We start from the raw sequence: 15050 nt of genomic DNA, 5'->3' as shown, positions 1-15050 counted from the left end.
TTTTTTTTCTTTACCCCCAACACAATGCTATTTAGAAATCCTTCTCCCAGGACCCTTCCTATTCGATCTACGACGATTCGCGTGACGACCATGTCCATACTGAAGGTACAATAATCACTCCCACTTTCCCTGAGCACGGCTGGAGCCTGTTAGTAGATCGAAGTACCTTCAGGACAGGTGACAAACCGTTACAAACCAATATGCGTGATGGCATACGCTTTTATTGATGAAATTCCCTTAACCAATATGGGTGATGGCGTACGAGCCAAACCAAGTGTTTGTATACAGCGTTCAGATACGTACGACAGTTCTGAACCCGTGTACAATAGGAGTCGGCATGTTACCAAATCTCCATTCGCGTTGCGTACGTTGACCATGGCCGTGGGCAAGGTACTCCTGTTCCATCCAGTTGATTGTTGTGAACTTGCAGTGCCTTGTGCATATACAATTGCTGCAGAACCTTCAGCTTGTGCGATGTGACTTGTAGTCACCGTTGAGTGTGCGCTAGGATCCTCCTGATCCTCACCAGTTTGAGCGGTTGTTCCAATAGCCTGTTGCGTGCGTTGCAGGTGCAACAGTGAATGATGCTGACAATGTCTGCACTTGAACGTGGATTTGCGTTTTCTGACCCCATGACCAGGATTCAGACAATTGTAGCATAGAGCGTTTTCCTTGGCAAACGAAAACCTCTGTCTTGCTGACATATACAAGAATTGTTGGCATCCATACAGACGATGCTCTGTAGAATGACTTTTGCTGCAGTTGTTTCAAGTACAACCAGCGAATGTGTGACCTTTCTTTTCTTGTCACCGATTGAGGCTGTAGTCGATTGTTTCACGCTTGCTGAGCTCCAGTTCCTCGCAACGCGCATCCAAAAATTTGAAGAATTCCTCCAGTTTGGGTGTGTCTGACTCCACACTGCGCTCGATCCACGTGCGTCGAGTGTCTGCATCCAGCTTCTCCAGTGTCATGTAGATGATCCAACAGCCTCATCCTGTTTCCTCTATGGCATCCAGACCACGCACTATTTCATTTGCGCCGTCTGACACCTTCCGCAATGTTGTTGTATCCGACCTTGTTGTTGTTGGCAGCTTCATAAACTGCTGTAAGCTGAATCCGTAATACCCAAATGTCGTACCAGATTCGGAGCCTCGTCGATCAGAAGAGATTTCAAATGATGAAATTTTTGCGTATTTGTTAAATTCGCCTTGTTGTGATTTGTGCTCTCGCAAATATCTTTGAAAGCTGGCCACTCTGAATAATTGCCAGTAAACCGTTTAATTTTAATCTTAGGCAATACGTTCTAAGCTGATGCCCCTGAGCATTACCTTCGACGCGATGAGGTCTCCTCCTTTAGGTCTCGACTTATTTGCAGTGGCTCGATTTGCCGCCAACTGCTCGAAGAGTTGTTGTTGTTGTAGCAAACTTATTATTGCGTCGTTATTATCAGCACGCCGCTGCCGTTTTCACTGTTCACAATTGATGGTCTAGGTCTTGTACCTACCAACTCCGAAAGTAATGCATGTGCCCTTAGATATTTTTTCTCGTAGAATATGGTGTCATTCTCTGGGGTACATAGCCATCTACTTCGTCTAGCATAGCTATTTCATCACCAAATCGATTGAAGTTTTTTTTTATATTGTTGAGATGCTGCAGACGCGAAGACACCTCTGCCTGTGTGGCGTTCGCTTGCTGCGAGTCCTCAGCCAAGCTAAGCTCCGTGTGACATTGGCCTTGAGTCTTGCGCGTCCTTTTGTCAATGCTTTAATTGCTCCATGCCAAGAAATAATTACAATGAGAATCAATGCACAGAAAACTACAAAAACACATTTGGTTGCGAAGGACCAAGCATTGATTTTAAACGAAGAAGCGATTGAGGAGTGGACTGTAGACTTTATTTTTCTTGTCACTTTTGCTGTCTAATTGATACTAAAGTCATTTGTGGAACATAAACATATCTGTAGAGTAGACGAAATATGAAGATGACAATATGGGCTATGTTTTAAACTAAGTATCGATAGTTCCTAAACAGCTGTAGTACTGCAAATGTAGCTTAGTAGCGTACTTGGATCCGGCGTCACGCCAACTTACTGAGATTGGATGAATAGAACTCTTGTCCGCAGCTGCACAGTGGGTCTTTCAGATGGAGCCACTGATCCGGAGTTCCGAGAAGAAATGCAGGACAATAATATCACAGGTTATCATTAATCAACTGCGTGGAATGAGCACCACACGACTGTATGTCTGCCGGGTTCAAAGACATAGGAACCTACCGCCACTCCATCGTTCTAGACAACTTCTGGATTGTCGAAACTCTTTTAGCGACATAAAAGCGAGCGGGCTCTTCTCGAATCCAGGACAGCGCCACAAAAGCTATCCCTATTATCTAGGGTATTCATGGTGAAGGACTGAAGAGCTTGAGGAAGGCCTCCATCCCAGGACATTTTCCCATGGCATAGCTTCTGGAGAAAGATCTTTTCCTTCGTAATAACAGGACCGACAAGTTATCAAAGAAAGTACGATGAGCTCTTCACAACGTGCTTGCGGACAGTGGCCACGAAAAACCTTCTCTCTACTGCCCCCACAAACACAACCTATCCATGTCGGGTTTATAAGATTTTTGATATAAGCAATAAGCCCTTTTGATAACTGCTGAATTAAACAACTTCAAATTCAAGTTAAATATTTATTAGTGGGTCAGTTAACCCGAAAATAAACGCAGCGGACTTCCAAAACAAACAAAAGATGAACAAAGATCATTAGCGCAGAAACTCCACCAAAGCTCGAAAAGCACAGAGAGGCACGATTAAATTATGATAAGAAGCCGTTACAGGTAAGCATATAGTGATTATATTAAATTCTTGGCCCAACATCCTTCTCCCATTAAAGGCGATGAGAGTCCGTAATGTGGGACGCTACAACAGCCACAATTTTCACAGAATACGTGCTAAGTGGGCCTTCAATAACAATTCTGGAAGGGGAAGCAGTCACACCATTTCAATAGTTATTCTGCGGGTTGCGTAGCTCTAGGAATCGTTAAGGGTCTCAAAAGAGCAATTTTGTCATTTAATTTTTGAAACAAGTGCATGAGGGCCGAAACGTTGATTACTCGTCATTTTACATTATTCAGTATAGGACACTCCAGCCTCCTCTCCAGCATAGGATGCCGACGATTTCCTTAATAGTCCACCGCGTCAAGGAACCCTCCAGCCAAATCGCGTATTCTTAGCCATGACCTAACTAGATTTAGCTGAATATATCAAACTGAATAGGTCAAAGATTAGGCTGTCTTCAATCAGCATTTCCACACGCTGCGTTCTGTGGAAGTTGGGGTTAGGCAGATCCATTTTGCCAGGACGATATGACAGGAACCGGAATCCAAAAACACCCGGCAAGGCAGGAAGGCTCCTGATCGACTACGAACGATTACATTGGCGGTTGGCAGAAGCCATAGCTCAGAATCGCTATTCTCGGTTACGACGTGACTCATTGAACGGAATGGTGGGTTCGCAGCGGAAAGTGCATTGCTGAGACCGGAGACTCATACGGGTGGAGCATTGGTAGAACTGAAAAACTTTGCACGATGGTTCAAATGGAAATAATGACGACGACTGCTCGTTGGGCAGCTGGAAGCTAAGCATCCACGAGTGAAATGGACATCCGCCATTTTTTCTTCAAGAATCGAGCTATAGACTCCCACGATGGAAGGCTGTCCTCCTTGACAAGAAATTAGCCACCTGAGTTTCTCCATTTTGGTTAGGTGGAGATGGTTGTCAATGGTGGTTTTGAACAGGAACTCGGTGTAACCGCCGCTGAATTTTGGCATCGGCAATGGGAGCAAGGAGGAAGCAGGCTTGTATGAAAATGGTGCAATGTCAGCACCCCCATTGAGAAGTATAGAGTGTGCAGCAAGCCTCATGGAGCGCTTGGCAACCTTTAGCATTATGTCGACATGCACGTCCGTGGCCAGCTGAGAAAACCTCCAGTACAAATCACTCCCGATTTCGCTTTAATTCAGCTCCTTCAACTCCCCCTTCAGCATGGTTAACTGATCGCACAGGCGGTACTCCACTGACTCGAGGGTCATAATGGTCGAGTCTTCGGTCTGCATCGCAGCCCTAACCTTCTGGTGCAGGAACTCCATTTCCTGGTCTCCTCTGCTCATCTCCGCAGCATCCTTTCCTTGCTTGCGAAAGTAGATCCACTAGCGCCAATCCACTCCAGAATCCGTTGCGTAAGTTATCGTGCAAGCTGCAAGATAATGGTAGCAAAAGCAACAAATTTTCCATTGCACTTCAATGACCACAAAATCAAGCCGTGCGCGATCACGTCGGGAACCAAATATAACGCTATCAGCTATTTGATTTACAATTTTAATATGATTTATAATTCGCTATCAGCCGAATTAAACAAATTTAAATTTTATTAAAATATTTATTAGTGGTTTGATTTATTGCCAAAAATATCGCAGCTCCACCAAATCTCTCAAAAGTGCATGCGCTACAAATAACAACAAGGTGCATGCGAAACTGGGAGACAGACAGACCAGAATAAATGCAGATAACAACCCGCTGCAGGTAATCATATTATGATTATTTTAAATGGTTGTGTTGCTGCCGGCCTGGCCTAGCAACAATCAATCAAAATAAATAAATAATTCTGGGGCCAAATTAATAGTTTTATACTTTATTTTTTTTACTTAGTTCATTAGATCCAATAGTCTATTAGAATATTAATAGAATACTAATAGAATATTAATATGTATTCATTATTGGGAAGAGGCTGTGTCGCCTGGGATACTAAGATGCAGTCTAGGCAAACTTTTACAAATTTCTCAGTGTCCCTTTTAATTTGGGACCACCATAACTTAGATCGTAGTCGTCGCTTCATTGCCGATTCACTAGGGGGACCTTCATGGGCTAGAACCAATACCGGCCGCCTTAGTGCCGTGGGAATGACGTTGCTTACTATTCTTATCATGATGGTTCTAATGTTTGACAATTCAAGAAGAAATAGGAACCGTGTATTAGAAGTTGCATGCGCCCATGAACCCTATTGAAGGTACATCATTGCGAAATCGATTATGTCGTCGAAATAGTTGTAACACGACAGCAAGAGCTCTTCGAGTCGTCGTTGAAAAATTTCTGGAGCTGCGTTTATGCCAAACATCAATATTTTGTATCTGAACAATCCTCGATGTTATTATGACTAGTTATGACTATTTACTTGACTCCTCTAGTCCCAATTGATGGTATGCGTCTTTCAGATCCAACCGTGAAAAGAAGTTTGTATCCTTCAACCTGGTCATGAAAGCTTCGAAAATAGCTAACGTGAAAGATCCCTTTGAAAGATTCCCTTTGGTTCCCGTCCTAAATCCTCGGCAAATTCCTGCGTTTTACGTTTCCAATGCTCTTTCCATCGTACGATTATGGACATATGGACTTGTCAAAACGGTTCGGCATTTCCGGCTAAAATGGCCCGGACGGGATGCATAGACGGGCATCGATTGCATTTACTTAGACGGTCGGGGCATGCCAGGCCTTATAACTAGATCGCCAAAATCTACCACAATCGCTATTGTTAGATAGTCGCGTTTTCCAGTTTGAGATTTTATTAATAGTCTCTGGACTATTACGGCTTCGATAGCATTAGCTGGGACTGCTTACTGACCTCTTCGACCTGACACGCTTCGATGACTTCGCCCAACGTATGTTCCTTTTCTAACAGCTCAACCTTTTTCTTTTAGTTCCGAGCTAGCCCAAGTATCAATAACTTTATTCTTCATAATTTTTTCCTCCGTTTCCGCTTTAGTTGAACCGAAACTACATTTCGGGCTTTGTTGTCGCAGCCGTAAGATAAACTTGCCCAAATCGTCTCCTTCGTTAGGTGATATTTTTCTAAAAAAGTGTCGCTCAAACAGCGAATTTTGTTTTGGTGAGAAATCTTTTGTCAATTTATTGACTAGTAGCAACAATATCATTATCCTCATCTTCATCATATGCAACCGTTTATAATTGTATGCCACCTAAATCAACTAAGCAACGTCGTTTTCTTTCTGTATTTTAAAAGCTCGAAGCCAGGTTTCCCGGAAATGGCACAACCTTGGTATTTTTGAATATACTTGGGTCTGTTTCCTACATTGCTAGGGGCTAGATGCTAGGGGCAGTTTCCAACATTTTTGAAGGAGGAGTGAAGGAGACATCTCAAACCCTATAAAGTATATATATTCTTGATCAGGATCACCTCCTGAGTCAATAGAAGCATGTCCGTCTGTCCTTCTGACCGTCTTCTGTCTGTCTGTTTCTACGCAAACGAGTCTCACAGTTTTAAAGCAATTTAGTTTAAACTTTGCACACGTCCTTCTTTTGTTTGCGAACATGCTTATATCGACTCATGCGGTGATCCTGATCAAGAACGTATATTCTTTATAGGATCGGAGATTTCTCCTTCACTGCGTTGCACACTTTTGACCAAAATTATAATACCCTCTGCAAGGGTATAAAGATACTTGGCCTCGGTACAGACTCAAGTGGCTTTAGCCCCTGTAAAATCCGATTTACAACTGTATAACCACCATCGCCGCAAAAAATGTGCTCCAACTATTTGAAACAGCCGGCTTTTAATCCAAATACCAAAGTGCAAAAATAAACTACAATAAATTATATAGTCTAAAAGGTATAGTCTAAACAAACATAGGTTCCATCCGTGGTACGTGTACAGAGAGAAGAAATTTATCATAATTTTCCATAAATACAATTATGTAGACATTGGAACGGCCGGGATGGGTCGACTATTTCCTATAGCTGCCATATAAATGATTGATCGGAAATGCCATAACTTTGGTGTTTTTTAACTTAGAGGATTGGAACTTTTTACACATGTTATATTATTAGGTCAAAATATCTTATGTACAAAATTTCATAAGGATCGGCCGACCATATCCTAAAGCTTTCATAGAACGAACAGAATCGGAATAACTTTAGTGTTTTTTAAGTAAGAAAGATGGGATTTGGTACAGATTTCATTTTGGGCAAAGTTATCTGATTTGCCAAACTTCATAAGGATCGGCCGAGTATATCCTATAGCAGTCATATAGCTGAACGATCAGAAATGACACTATCTTGCTATTTTCTTGCATCATTTTTAATTTGGTGGTAAAATTCTCATAAGGATCGGACACCAAAGTTATGGCGTTTTCGATCAATCAGTTATATGACAGCTATAGGATATAGTCGACGGATCCCGGACGTTCCGACTTGTATACCGCCTGCAAACAAAAGAAGGATGTGTTTTAAGTTTCAATTCGATAGCTTTAAAACTGAGAGACTAGTTTGCGTAGAAACCGACAGACAGACGGACATGCTTATATCGACTCAGGAGGTGATCCTGTTCAAGAATATATATACTTCATAGGGTCGGAGAAGTCTCCTTCACTGCGTTTCACACTTTTGACCAAAATTATAATACCTGTTCATCCGAAGAGCGTTATGCGGCAACTACGTCAAACTTTAACTCGCGAGAGGACCCGGAGTCGTAGTCAAAGAACGTAAATAGTCTGACTAAGTTAACCTGGATTCTGCAAGGGACTGCTCGGGTTGACCAGGCGCTTGCTGTGATCAGGCTGGAGTTGATGTGGGGTGCTTGAAGTCCTGGGCTGGTTTTCCTCAAGTACCGGTGGTATGGTGGTTCGGCTGATTGCTTATCGGCCGGTCCTACTGGCGGTCCATTTTACGGGAGCAACACTCGAAGTAGTTAGGTAATGCGGGGTCTCCTTGTGGTCCGTTTCACGGGAGCAACACTTGAAGTAGACTGGTATGCCGCGGATTCTACTTGTGGTCCGTTTACACAGGAGCCACTCAAAGTAGATTCGATGATTAGAGTTCTACTGGTGGTCCGTTTACACTGGAGCCAGTTGTATACCGTTTTACACAAGATCAATCGAAGTAGGTTGATTTTAAGTGCCGTGGTTCAGACACTGAGTAACGAGACGATTCACTCTGATTTCGCAACTGTCTTTATTTCAGAAGAACAACTCTTATATAAAATGCTAAATTATACATCATTTAATCTAAGAAAGGTCAATGTTATGGACGTGCTAAAACTAATGTTAATGCCAGGGTCACCCATCTCTGAATCTGCTGACTCAGATTGTTTGTTCATGTACTGCTTTCCACACGCATTTTGGCTTAGCTGGCTGGTTTTTGCTTGCTTCAGTCAGTCGGTCATTCTTTCCGCTGATAATGCTGATTCTGCTTGGGTTTGTATATTGCAACATGCTGATGCATATTGATTGGATCAAATTACTAAATGTGCATACAGGGTAGTAGATTTTGGCACTAGGTGCCAACAATACCCTCTGAAAGGGTAAAATAACAACAACACCGCATTGATCGTCCAAAAAAAATCAAATGAAATCAAAAACGGGGCCGAGTGTGTTTTCCATAAAATGTTAATAAATGATCGAATATACTATTTAATTGAAAGGGAAATGACGTCTACTTCAGTTGCTGCGCTGTTTAATAGTGACTTATAATAATTTGGGGTTCTTACACTTGCACACCCAAGCACACCCAAGTTGGCATTTTGGCCGGATAATCCTGCACCGGCACCAAGTTGTTTGCAGGCAGTATATAAGTCGGAATGGCCGGGATCAGTCGGCTATATCCTATAGCTGCCATATAACTGATTGATCAGAAATGCCATAACTTTGGTGTTTTATAAGTTAAAACAAGAAAGGAAAGCTAACTTCGGGCGGAGCCGAAGTTTATATACCCTTGTTAACGGGGTATATACCCTTGTATATACGCAGTTAAGGTTGTTCCATTTTCGATCGTTTAGATATATGGCGTCCATAGGATATAGTCCGTCGATCCTTATTAAATTTAGCAGATCGGATTATATTGCCCAAAATGGAATCCCATCATTCTAGCTTAAAAAAAAACCAAGGTTATGCCAATTCCAATGAATCAGTTATATGGCAGCTATAGGACATAGTCGACCGAACCCGTTCCGACTCATATACTAACTGCAGGGAAAATAAGGATGTGTGGAAAGTTTCAACTCGATAGCTCTCAAACTGAGAGACGGGCATGCTTATATCGACTCAGGCGGTGATCCTGATCAAGAATATATATACTTTATATACTTTATAGGGTCGGAGATGTCTCCTTCACTGCGTTGTACACTTTTGACCAAAATTATAACATCCTCTGCAAGGGTATAAAGATACTTGGACTTGGTACAGATTCCAGTGGAATTATACCCTGTATAATCCGATTCACAACTTTATAACCACCATCGCGTCAAAAAATGTGGTCGAACTATTTGAAACAGCCGGCTTTTAATCCAAATACCCAAGTGCAAAAATAAAGTAGAATGAATTATATATTCTAAAAACACAGGCCGACAATTTCCAAAACAAACATAGGTTCCATCCGCGGTACGTGTACAGAGAGAAGAAATTTATCATTATTTTCCATATATACAATTATGTAGACATTGTAATAGCGTTGACCATCATTGTTTTTAGTAAATATCGTTTTTGTAATGTGTGTCTACCTAGTAAAATTAAAAAATGGCATACAGCAGCTTCCATATCGATGAAATACTTATTCTACGTAGAAATCTCCGAATTTATACATTTATTTTTCTGCTTTTGTGAATATTCCCCAAACATAGGTATTTAAATTATATTTTCGCCAATTAAATAGGAGTTTTTAATCTCATTTATACAAAATTTGTAAAGATTAACTGAACTTTTTGTAGGTTTCTGGACTTAGCCTGAGTCGATATAAGCATGTCCGGCTGTCCGTCTGTCTGTTTCTACGCAAACTAGTCTCTCAGTTTTAGAGTTATAATTGAAAGGGAAACGACGTCTACTTCAGTTGCTGCGCTGTTTAATAGTGACTTATAATAATTTGGGGTTCTTATACTTATACACCCAAGCACATCAAAGTTGGCATTTTTGCCGGATACTCCTGCACCTGCACCGAGTTGTTAACAACATTTATTTGACTATTATTTTGAGAAATAGAACTGGATGTTTTGTGGCGTCAAAGTTTCAGGATTAACCATTTTTTGTGCAAAAATGTTTTAAATTTTTTCAAAAGTACAATTTTTTAATTTTACTATTAGTTATTACGGATTTTACAATGCCATCTTCTCATTGTGGGAGAATTGAGAACAAAATTTTGCTGTCGGTCATTCATGAATGTTCTGAATACATCAATTAAACAATCGGCAGGCCGTGGCAAACTATGATACGGCAAAAATTTTATTTATTCCTTGATATTACATCCTATTCATGAGATTTTTTTATTTGATTTTATTATTAAAATAAGAAAAATTTGATGGTATTTATTTTAAGGCTTTCCAAACAACATTGATGCACAAGGACCAACATTCTTTATTGAACCACCGGGCAATAATGAATTTATTAATTCTGCAGGATTAATAATAGACTGCATGGCACGCGGGAACCCACAGCCAAATATTCAATGGTTAAACCTTAAGAATAATCCAGTGTTACCAATTTCTAAGGTATGAATTAAAATTTTTTTGTATATATCCTATATATTAGGTAAGTTAATTTAAAAGAATATAATTAATGATCGTCCGTAAAATGTTATGCGGCCACTATCGTCGAACTTGGACTCGCAGGAATAACGGTAGGCCCCGGAGTCGTATTCAAAACCAATTGACCGCCCTGTGTTATGTACTCGCAGAGGCATCATGTTGGAAAGTGAGCGGGTTGAAAGCTGAGGTCCTGATACAGATGGCTGGCCTGTGGTGAGTGTAGATAGTGTATCGGTTAAATGATCCTGCTGGTGGTCCTTGTGGTGGGAGCTGCAGCCCGCGGAGGCTAGTTGGGTTAGGGACCCTGCTGGTTTTCCTTTACTGCAGTTATGGGTACTGAGCAAGAACCTTGATCGGTTGGAGTTCGAGACTGCCTTTATGCAGGGGAATCGCTGGAGTCAATGGAGAAGCGTTTTCGCGCTTCAAGAAGAGTTGGAGGAGATTAATTTCAGCGAGATCGGGAGTGATTTGTATTGGAGATTCTCGTAGCTGGCGACTGATGCGCAGGTGGACATTCAGATGGAGGTTACCAAGCGCTCCATGAGAATCGCTGCCCACTCCACATTTTTAGACGGTACCAGTGTATTACCAATGTTACACAAGCTAGCCCCTCCTTACCACCACGGTGGCTCATTTCATGCCTGCGGGAGTCAGTCTTGGATACGGTGAGAGCGCTGGAAATTACGGACGCGAACTACCATGTATCGCAATCGTTTTAGTAATCAGCGTTTTCAGTCTCACATAAATGAGATCCTGCAGCTTCGGGTGCTACTTTGCGGGATTTATCGAACCGGTGCAATGGGCATATGGGCAACGGGCTCTCATGAGTTCCGGATCCGGCTGCCGAGATCCAAGGATGCTTACTTATCCAGATTGTCCTTTAGAAGTTGGATCCTGTCACAAAAGACAAGTGGGAAGACACTCTTGCCGGAAACAACCATAGCCTTCCATCTTGGGAGTCCATGGCACGATTCTTAGAGCAAAGGGGCCAGACTCTCGAAAGCGTTGAATTTTGCTTGACTGCGTATCCACCAGCTAACCAAGTGGATCGAGGTATATCGTCCAATAACCGATCTTCGGGCATGGTTATTTTCGCCAGTCCATTCATATTTATGTATATTTATAAACAAATTTTTATACCCTTCCACGGGGTATTATAATTTTGGTCAAAAGTGTTCAACGCAGTGAAGGAGACATCTCCGACCCTATAAAGAATACAAATTCTTAATCAGGATCTCCTCCCGAGTGGATATAAGCATGTCCGTCTGTCGTTCTATCTGTCTGTCTGTCTCTCTGTTTCTACGAAAACTAATCTCTCAGTTTTAAAGGTATCGAGTTGAAACTTTAAACACATCCTTTTTTTGTTTGCAGGCAGTATATAAGTCTTAACGGCCGGGATCAGTCGACTATATCTTATAGCTGCCATATAACTGATTGATCGGAAATGCCATAACTTGGGTTTTTTTTTAAGTTAGAGGGTTGGCGCGTTCTACATTTGTTCAGAGCTTGCAAATAACTGTTAACAGCTTTTTGCACTTAGTTTTATATCAGAACTGAACCGAAAAAATCAAAGTGTTGGCACCTAGTGCCTTCTAACCTAGCCTACTAACAATTAGTAATCTGATCTAATCAAACTATTGGCTGATCACTAAACTATTGGCACCCCTAGTAATAATTAACAATAAGCGTGAAATAACATCCAACCTAATAACCCAGGACTGGTAGACGGCGCCAGAAGCGGAAATCAGCAGTATCAGCGGGAATTATGACCGACTGACCGAAGCAAGCAAAATCAGCTAGCTAAGCCGAAATGCATGAACAAGCAATCTGAGTCAGCAGACCCAGAGGTGGGTGACATTGGCATTAACATTGGCGGAACACGTCCATAACCTTGACCTTCCCTACCCTTAGTTTATGTATGTTTTAGCATCTTATATAAGAATTGATCTTCTGAAATAAAGATAGTTGCGAATTAAGAGTGAATCGCCTCGTTACTCAGTGTTAGATTACGGCACTTCAAATTAACCTACTTCGAGTGTTGCTCCTGTGTAAAACGGACATTAAGTTGGACTCTCTTAAATCTATCTACTTCAAGTGACTCTTGTATAAACGGACCACAAGTAGAACTTTTGGTATCTAACCTACGTCGAGTGTTGCTAATAAGAAGCCATCCAAGGGCTAATAAGAAACTTTACTAAGGACTCCGCAGAGCGGAAACTCAAGGAAGGATACTTCGAGGAGAGACTCAAACAGCTCACTCACTGTTTGTGAAAAATATCAAGCCATATTTTCGGATGGAATCCCATCAGGGGATGGGAGATGGTCTGGGCTTAGAACAATCACCGACCTTCACGCTCTGATTCAAGATTCATCACACAATGCTGCATTATAGTATAACAAACTGTTTTGCTACTTTTTGCTCGCAACAAATGCCGCGGTTAGCTCACAAAGTATGGGGGATCGTTCCACCGAATTTATATATTCGACATGATTGCCCGAGCCCAAAAATAACACAGGGTGCTTCGTTTAATAAATATCCCCTTTCATTTTGATAAAGTTACAAAAGTTTGAATCTCACCGGCTGCTTGGCTCAGCCGATCGACCGCTCGTCCTCCCGTCGATCCCCGATCACCGCTCCGGGTTGGACCGTCGGTATCCTTGGCTCACTGGGAATGCCCCTTCGCCGTGGCCGGCACCTAATCCGTGTTAGCAGACCGATAGGCTCACCTTCCAGGCATACGCCGGGCAGGATGCGCTCCTCGGTGCTGGGTGGCCGGATCAGGGCACGAAGGGCCTACCTACCCCGCAGGACACTCACCCGGTTGCATACGCCACTCGCCTCCAAACACCTGCGTGCATACGCTCCGCAGGATCTATGGCAGAGCAAAGACTTTGCGTCACGCCTCCTTTAACTCCAGGTGATACGCTGTGTGATACGCTGGCGCCCCAGTGACTGGATCAGGATTCTATTGACTTTCCCGGGGTGTCCCTGCTTGGTTTCACTGTTGGGCTTGAGTTCCCGAGCTGGCTACCCCTCGCTTTACAGGATCACACCGGGTCTGAACGGTCAGGAATCGACCAGGCGAACGCCAGGCCGATCCGTCGCTATCGCTATGACACCAGGATACCGGTCGTGTAACCGGGAATAATCCAAGCCTTCTCGTTTTACCCTAGGGCTTCAGTTCCACCGCGGAACCGTGATCCTTTTTCCACTTGCTCCTGATTTCTACTGTTCGGCTGATTCGCGTACCGCCGCCGCACTTACCCACAGGGGGTCCTTAAGCTAATGATCGCAGATCCTAGCGCACTCGCTTTAAATCCCGCACTTGAGACTGTCCCATTTACCCACGGGGGGTCCTTCAGCCTATACTCCTAATTCCTCCAACTTTCCCGCTTGAATGTCAAACTTACCCACGGGGGGTCTTCCAGCTTCCCTAGAAGACTCGGTCCCGATTTGCTCCAGGGGCCCCCTTATATAGTACCTGAGGCGCCCGTTAATCCTTGCAAATCTCTCTTCCTGCCGATAATCCTTCGCTCCTCTGCTCTCGCCGTTAACTTTCTCCAATTCCCTCCGCCTTTCTATCAGCGGGCTTTTTTTATTTCTGCTCCTGGGGGTGCGGGGTGGGTGGCATCGCCGGCTGCCACTTCCGGCTTGGCCACTCCCGTGGGCCCGCCATCCTCCTGATCCTCGCGTCCAGCGACTCCTTCATGGCCCACCGAATCCGCCGGGTGGCCCTGCTCGGCCCTGCTCTGCGAAAAAAAGTCCCGAAAAACGGCTTTTTTTAAATAAATAAAAATTGGAGGGTTCCAAAAATATAAAAAAAATATTTTTGAGTTCTCTTCGATCAGATTAACAACCTACATTATCTCGTTCCCCAGGGGTTTTTCCCTGTCGCACCGTAATAAAACAATTCCACGAGCATAAAACAGTGCGAACATACCCGTTTCAGTTTTTGCGCGGTGTATTAACATACACTGCGTTTCACTTGAATAGCACATTTTTATATGCAATTTTAAATCTTGAAATCTTTTAACCAAAAAGAAAACTCACTATTTATAATGTAATCAATTTTAAAGATAAGAAAAGTAACAAACCCTAAATTAAATTAACAATTAATAAATGTTAACAAAAAAACTTAAAAACTTAAAAAATTCCACAACAATTTTGTTTCACTTGAATAGCACATCTTGTTGTACCCTTGCAGAGGGTATTATAATTTTGGTCAAAGTGTGCAACGCAGTGAAGGAGACATCTCCGACCCTATAAAGTATATATATTCTTGATCAGGATCACCTCCTGAGTCGATATAAGCATGTCCGTCTGTCCGTCTGTCTGTTTCTACGCAAACTAGTTTTTCAGTTTTAGAGCTATCGAGTTGAAACTTTGAACACATCCTTCTTTTATTTGCAGGTAGTATATAAGTCGTAACGGCCGGGATCGGTCGACTGTATCCTATAGCTGCCATATAACTGAT

General features: G+C 42.6%; 1 protein-coding gene across 7 annotated transcripts in view; it reads left to right on the top strand.

Annotated features, from left to right (window-relative positions):
• Window positions 1-15050, top strand: part of LOC26514435 (Down syndrome cell adhesion molecule-like protein Dscam2) — a 1172063-nt gene that overhangs the window by 44483 nt on the left and 1112530 nt on the right. For all 7 annotated transcript variants that reach the window (XM_044715439.1, XM_044715441.1, XM_044715442.1 and 4 more), the window contains exon 2: window positions 10367-10539. In XM_044715439.1, coding sequence (XP_044571374.1) covers window positions 10367-10539 — 173 coding nt within the window. The remainder of the gene's footprint in view (window positions 1-10366; window positions 10540-15050) is intronic.

Source organism: Drosophila ananassae, chromosome 3L (genome assembly GCF_017639315.1).
Source record: "Drosophila ananassae strain 14024-0371.13 chromosome 3L, ASM1763931v2, whole genome shotgun sequence".
Taxonomy (NCBI): domain Eukaryota; kingdom Metazoa; phylum Arthropoda; class Insecta; order Diptera; family Drosophilidae; genus Drosophila; species Drosophila ananassae.
This window is presented reverse-complemented; position numbering and strand designations above follow the sequence as displayed.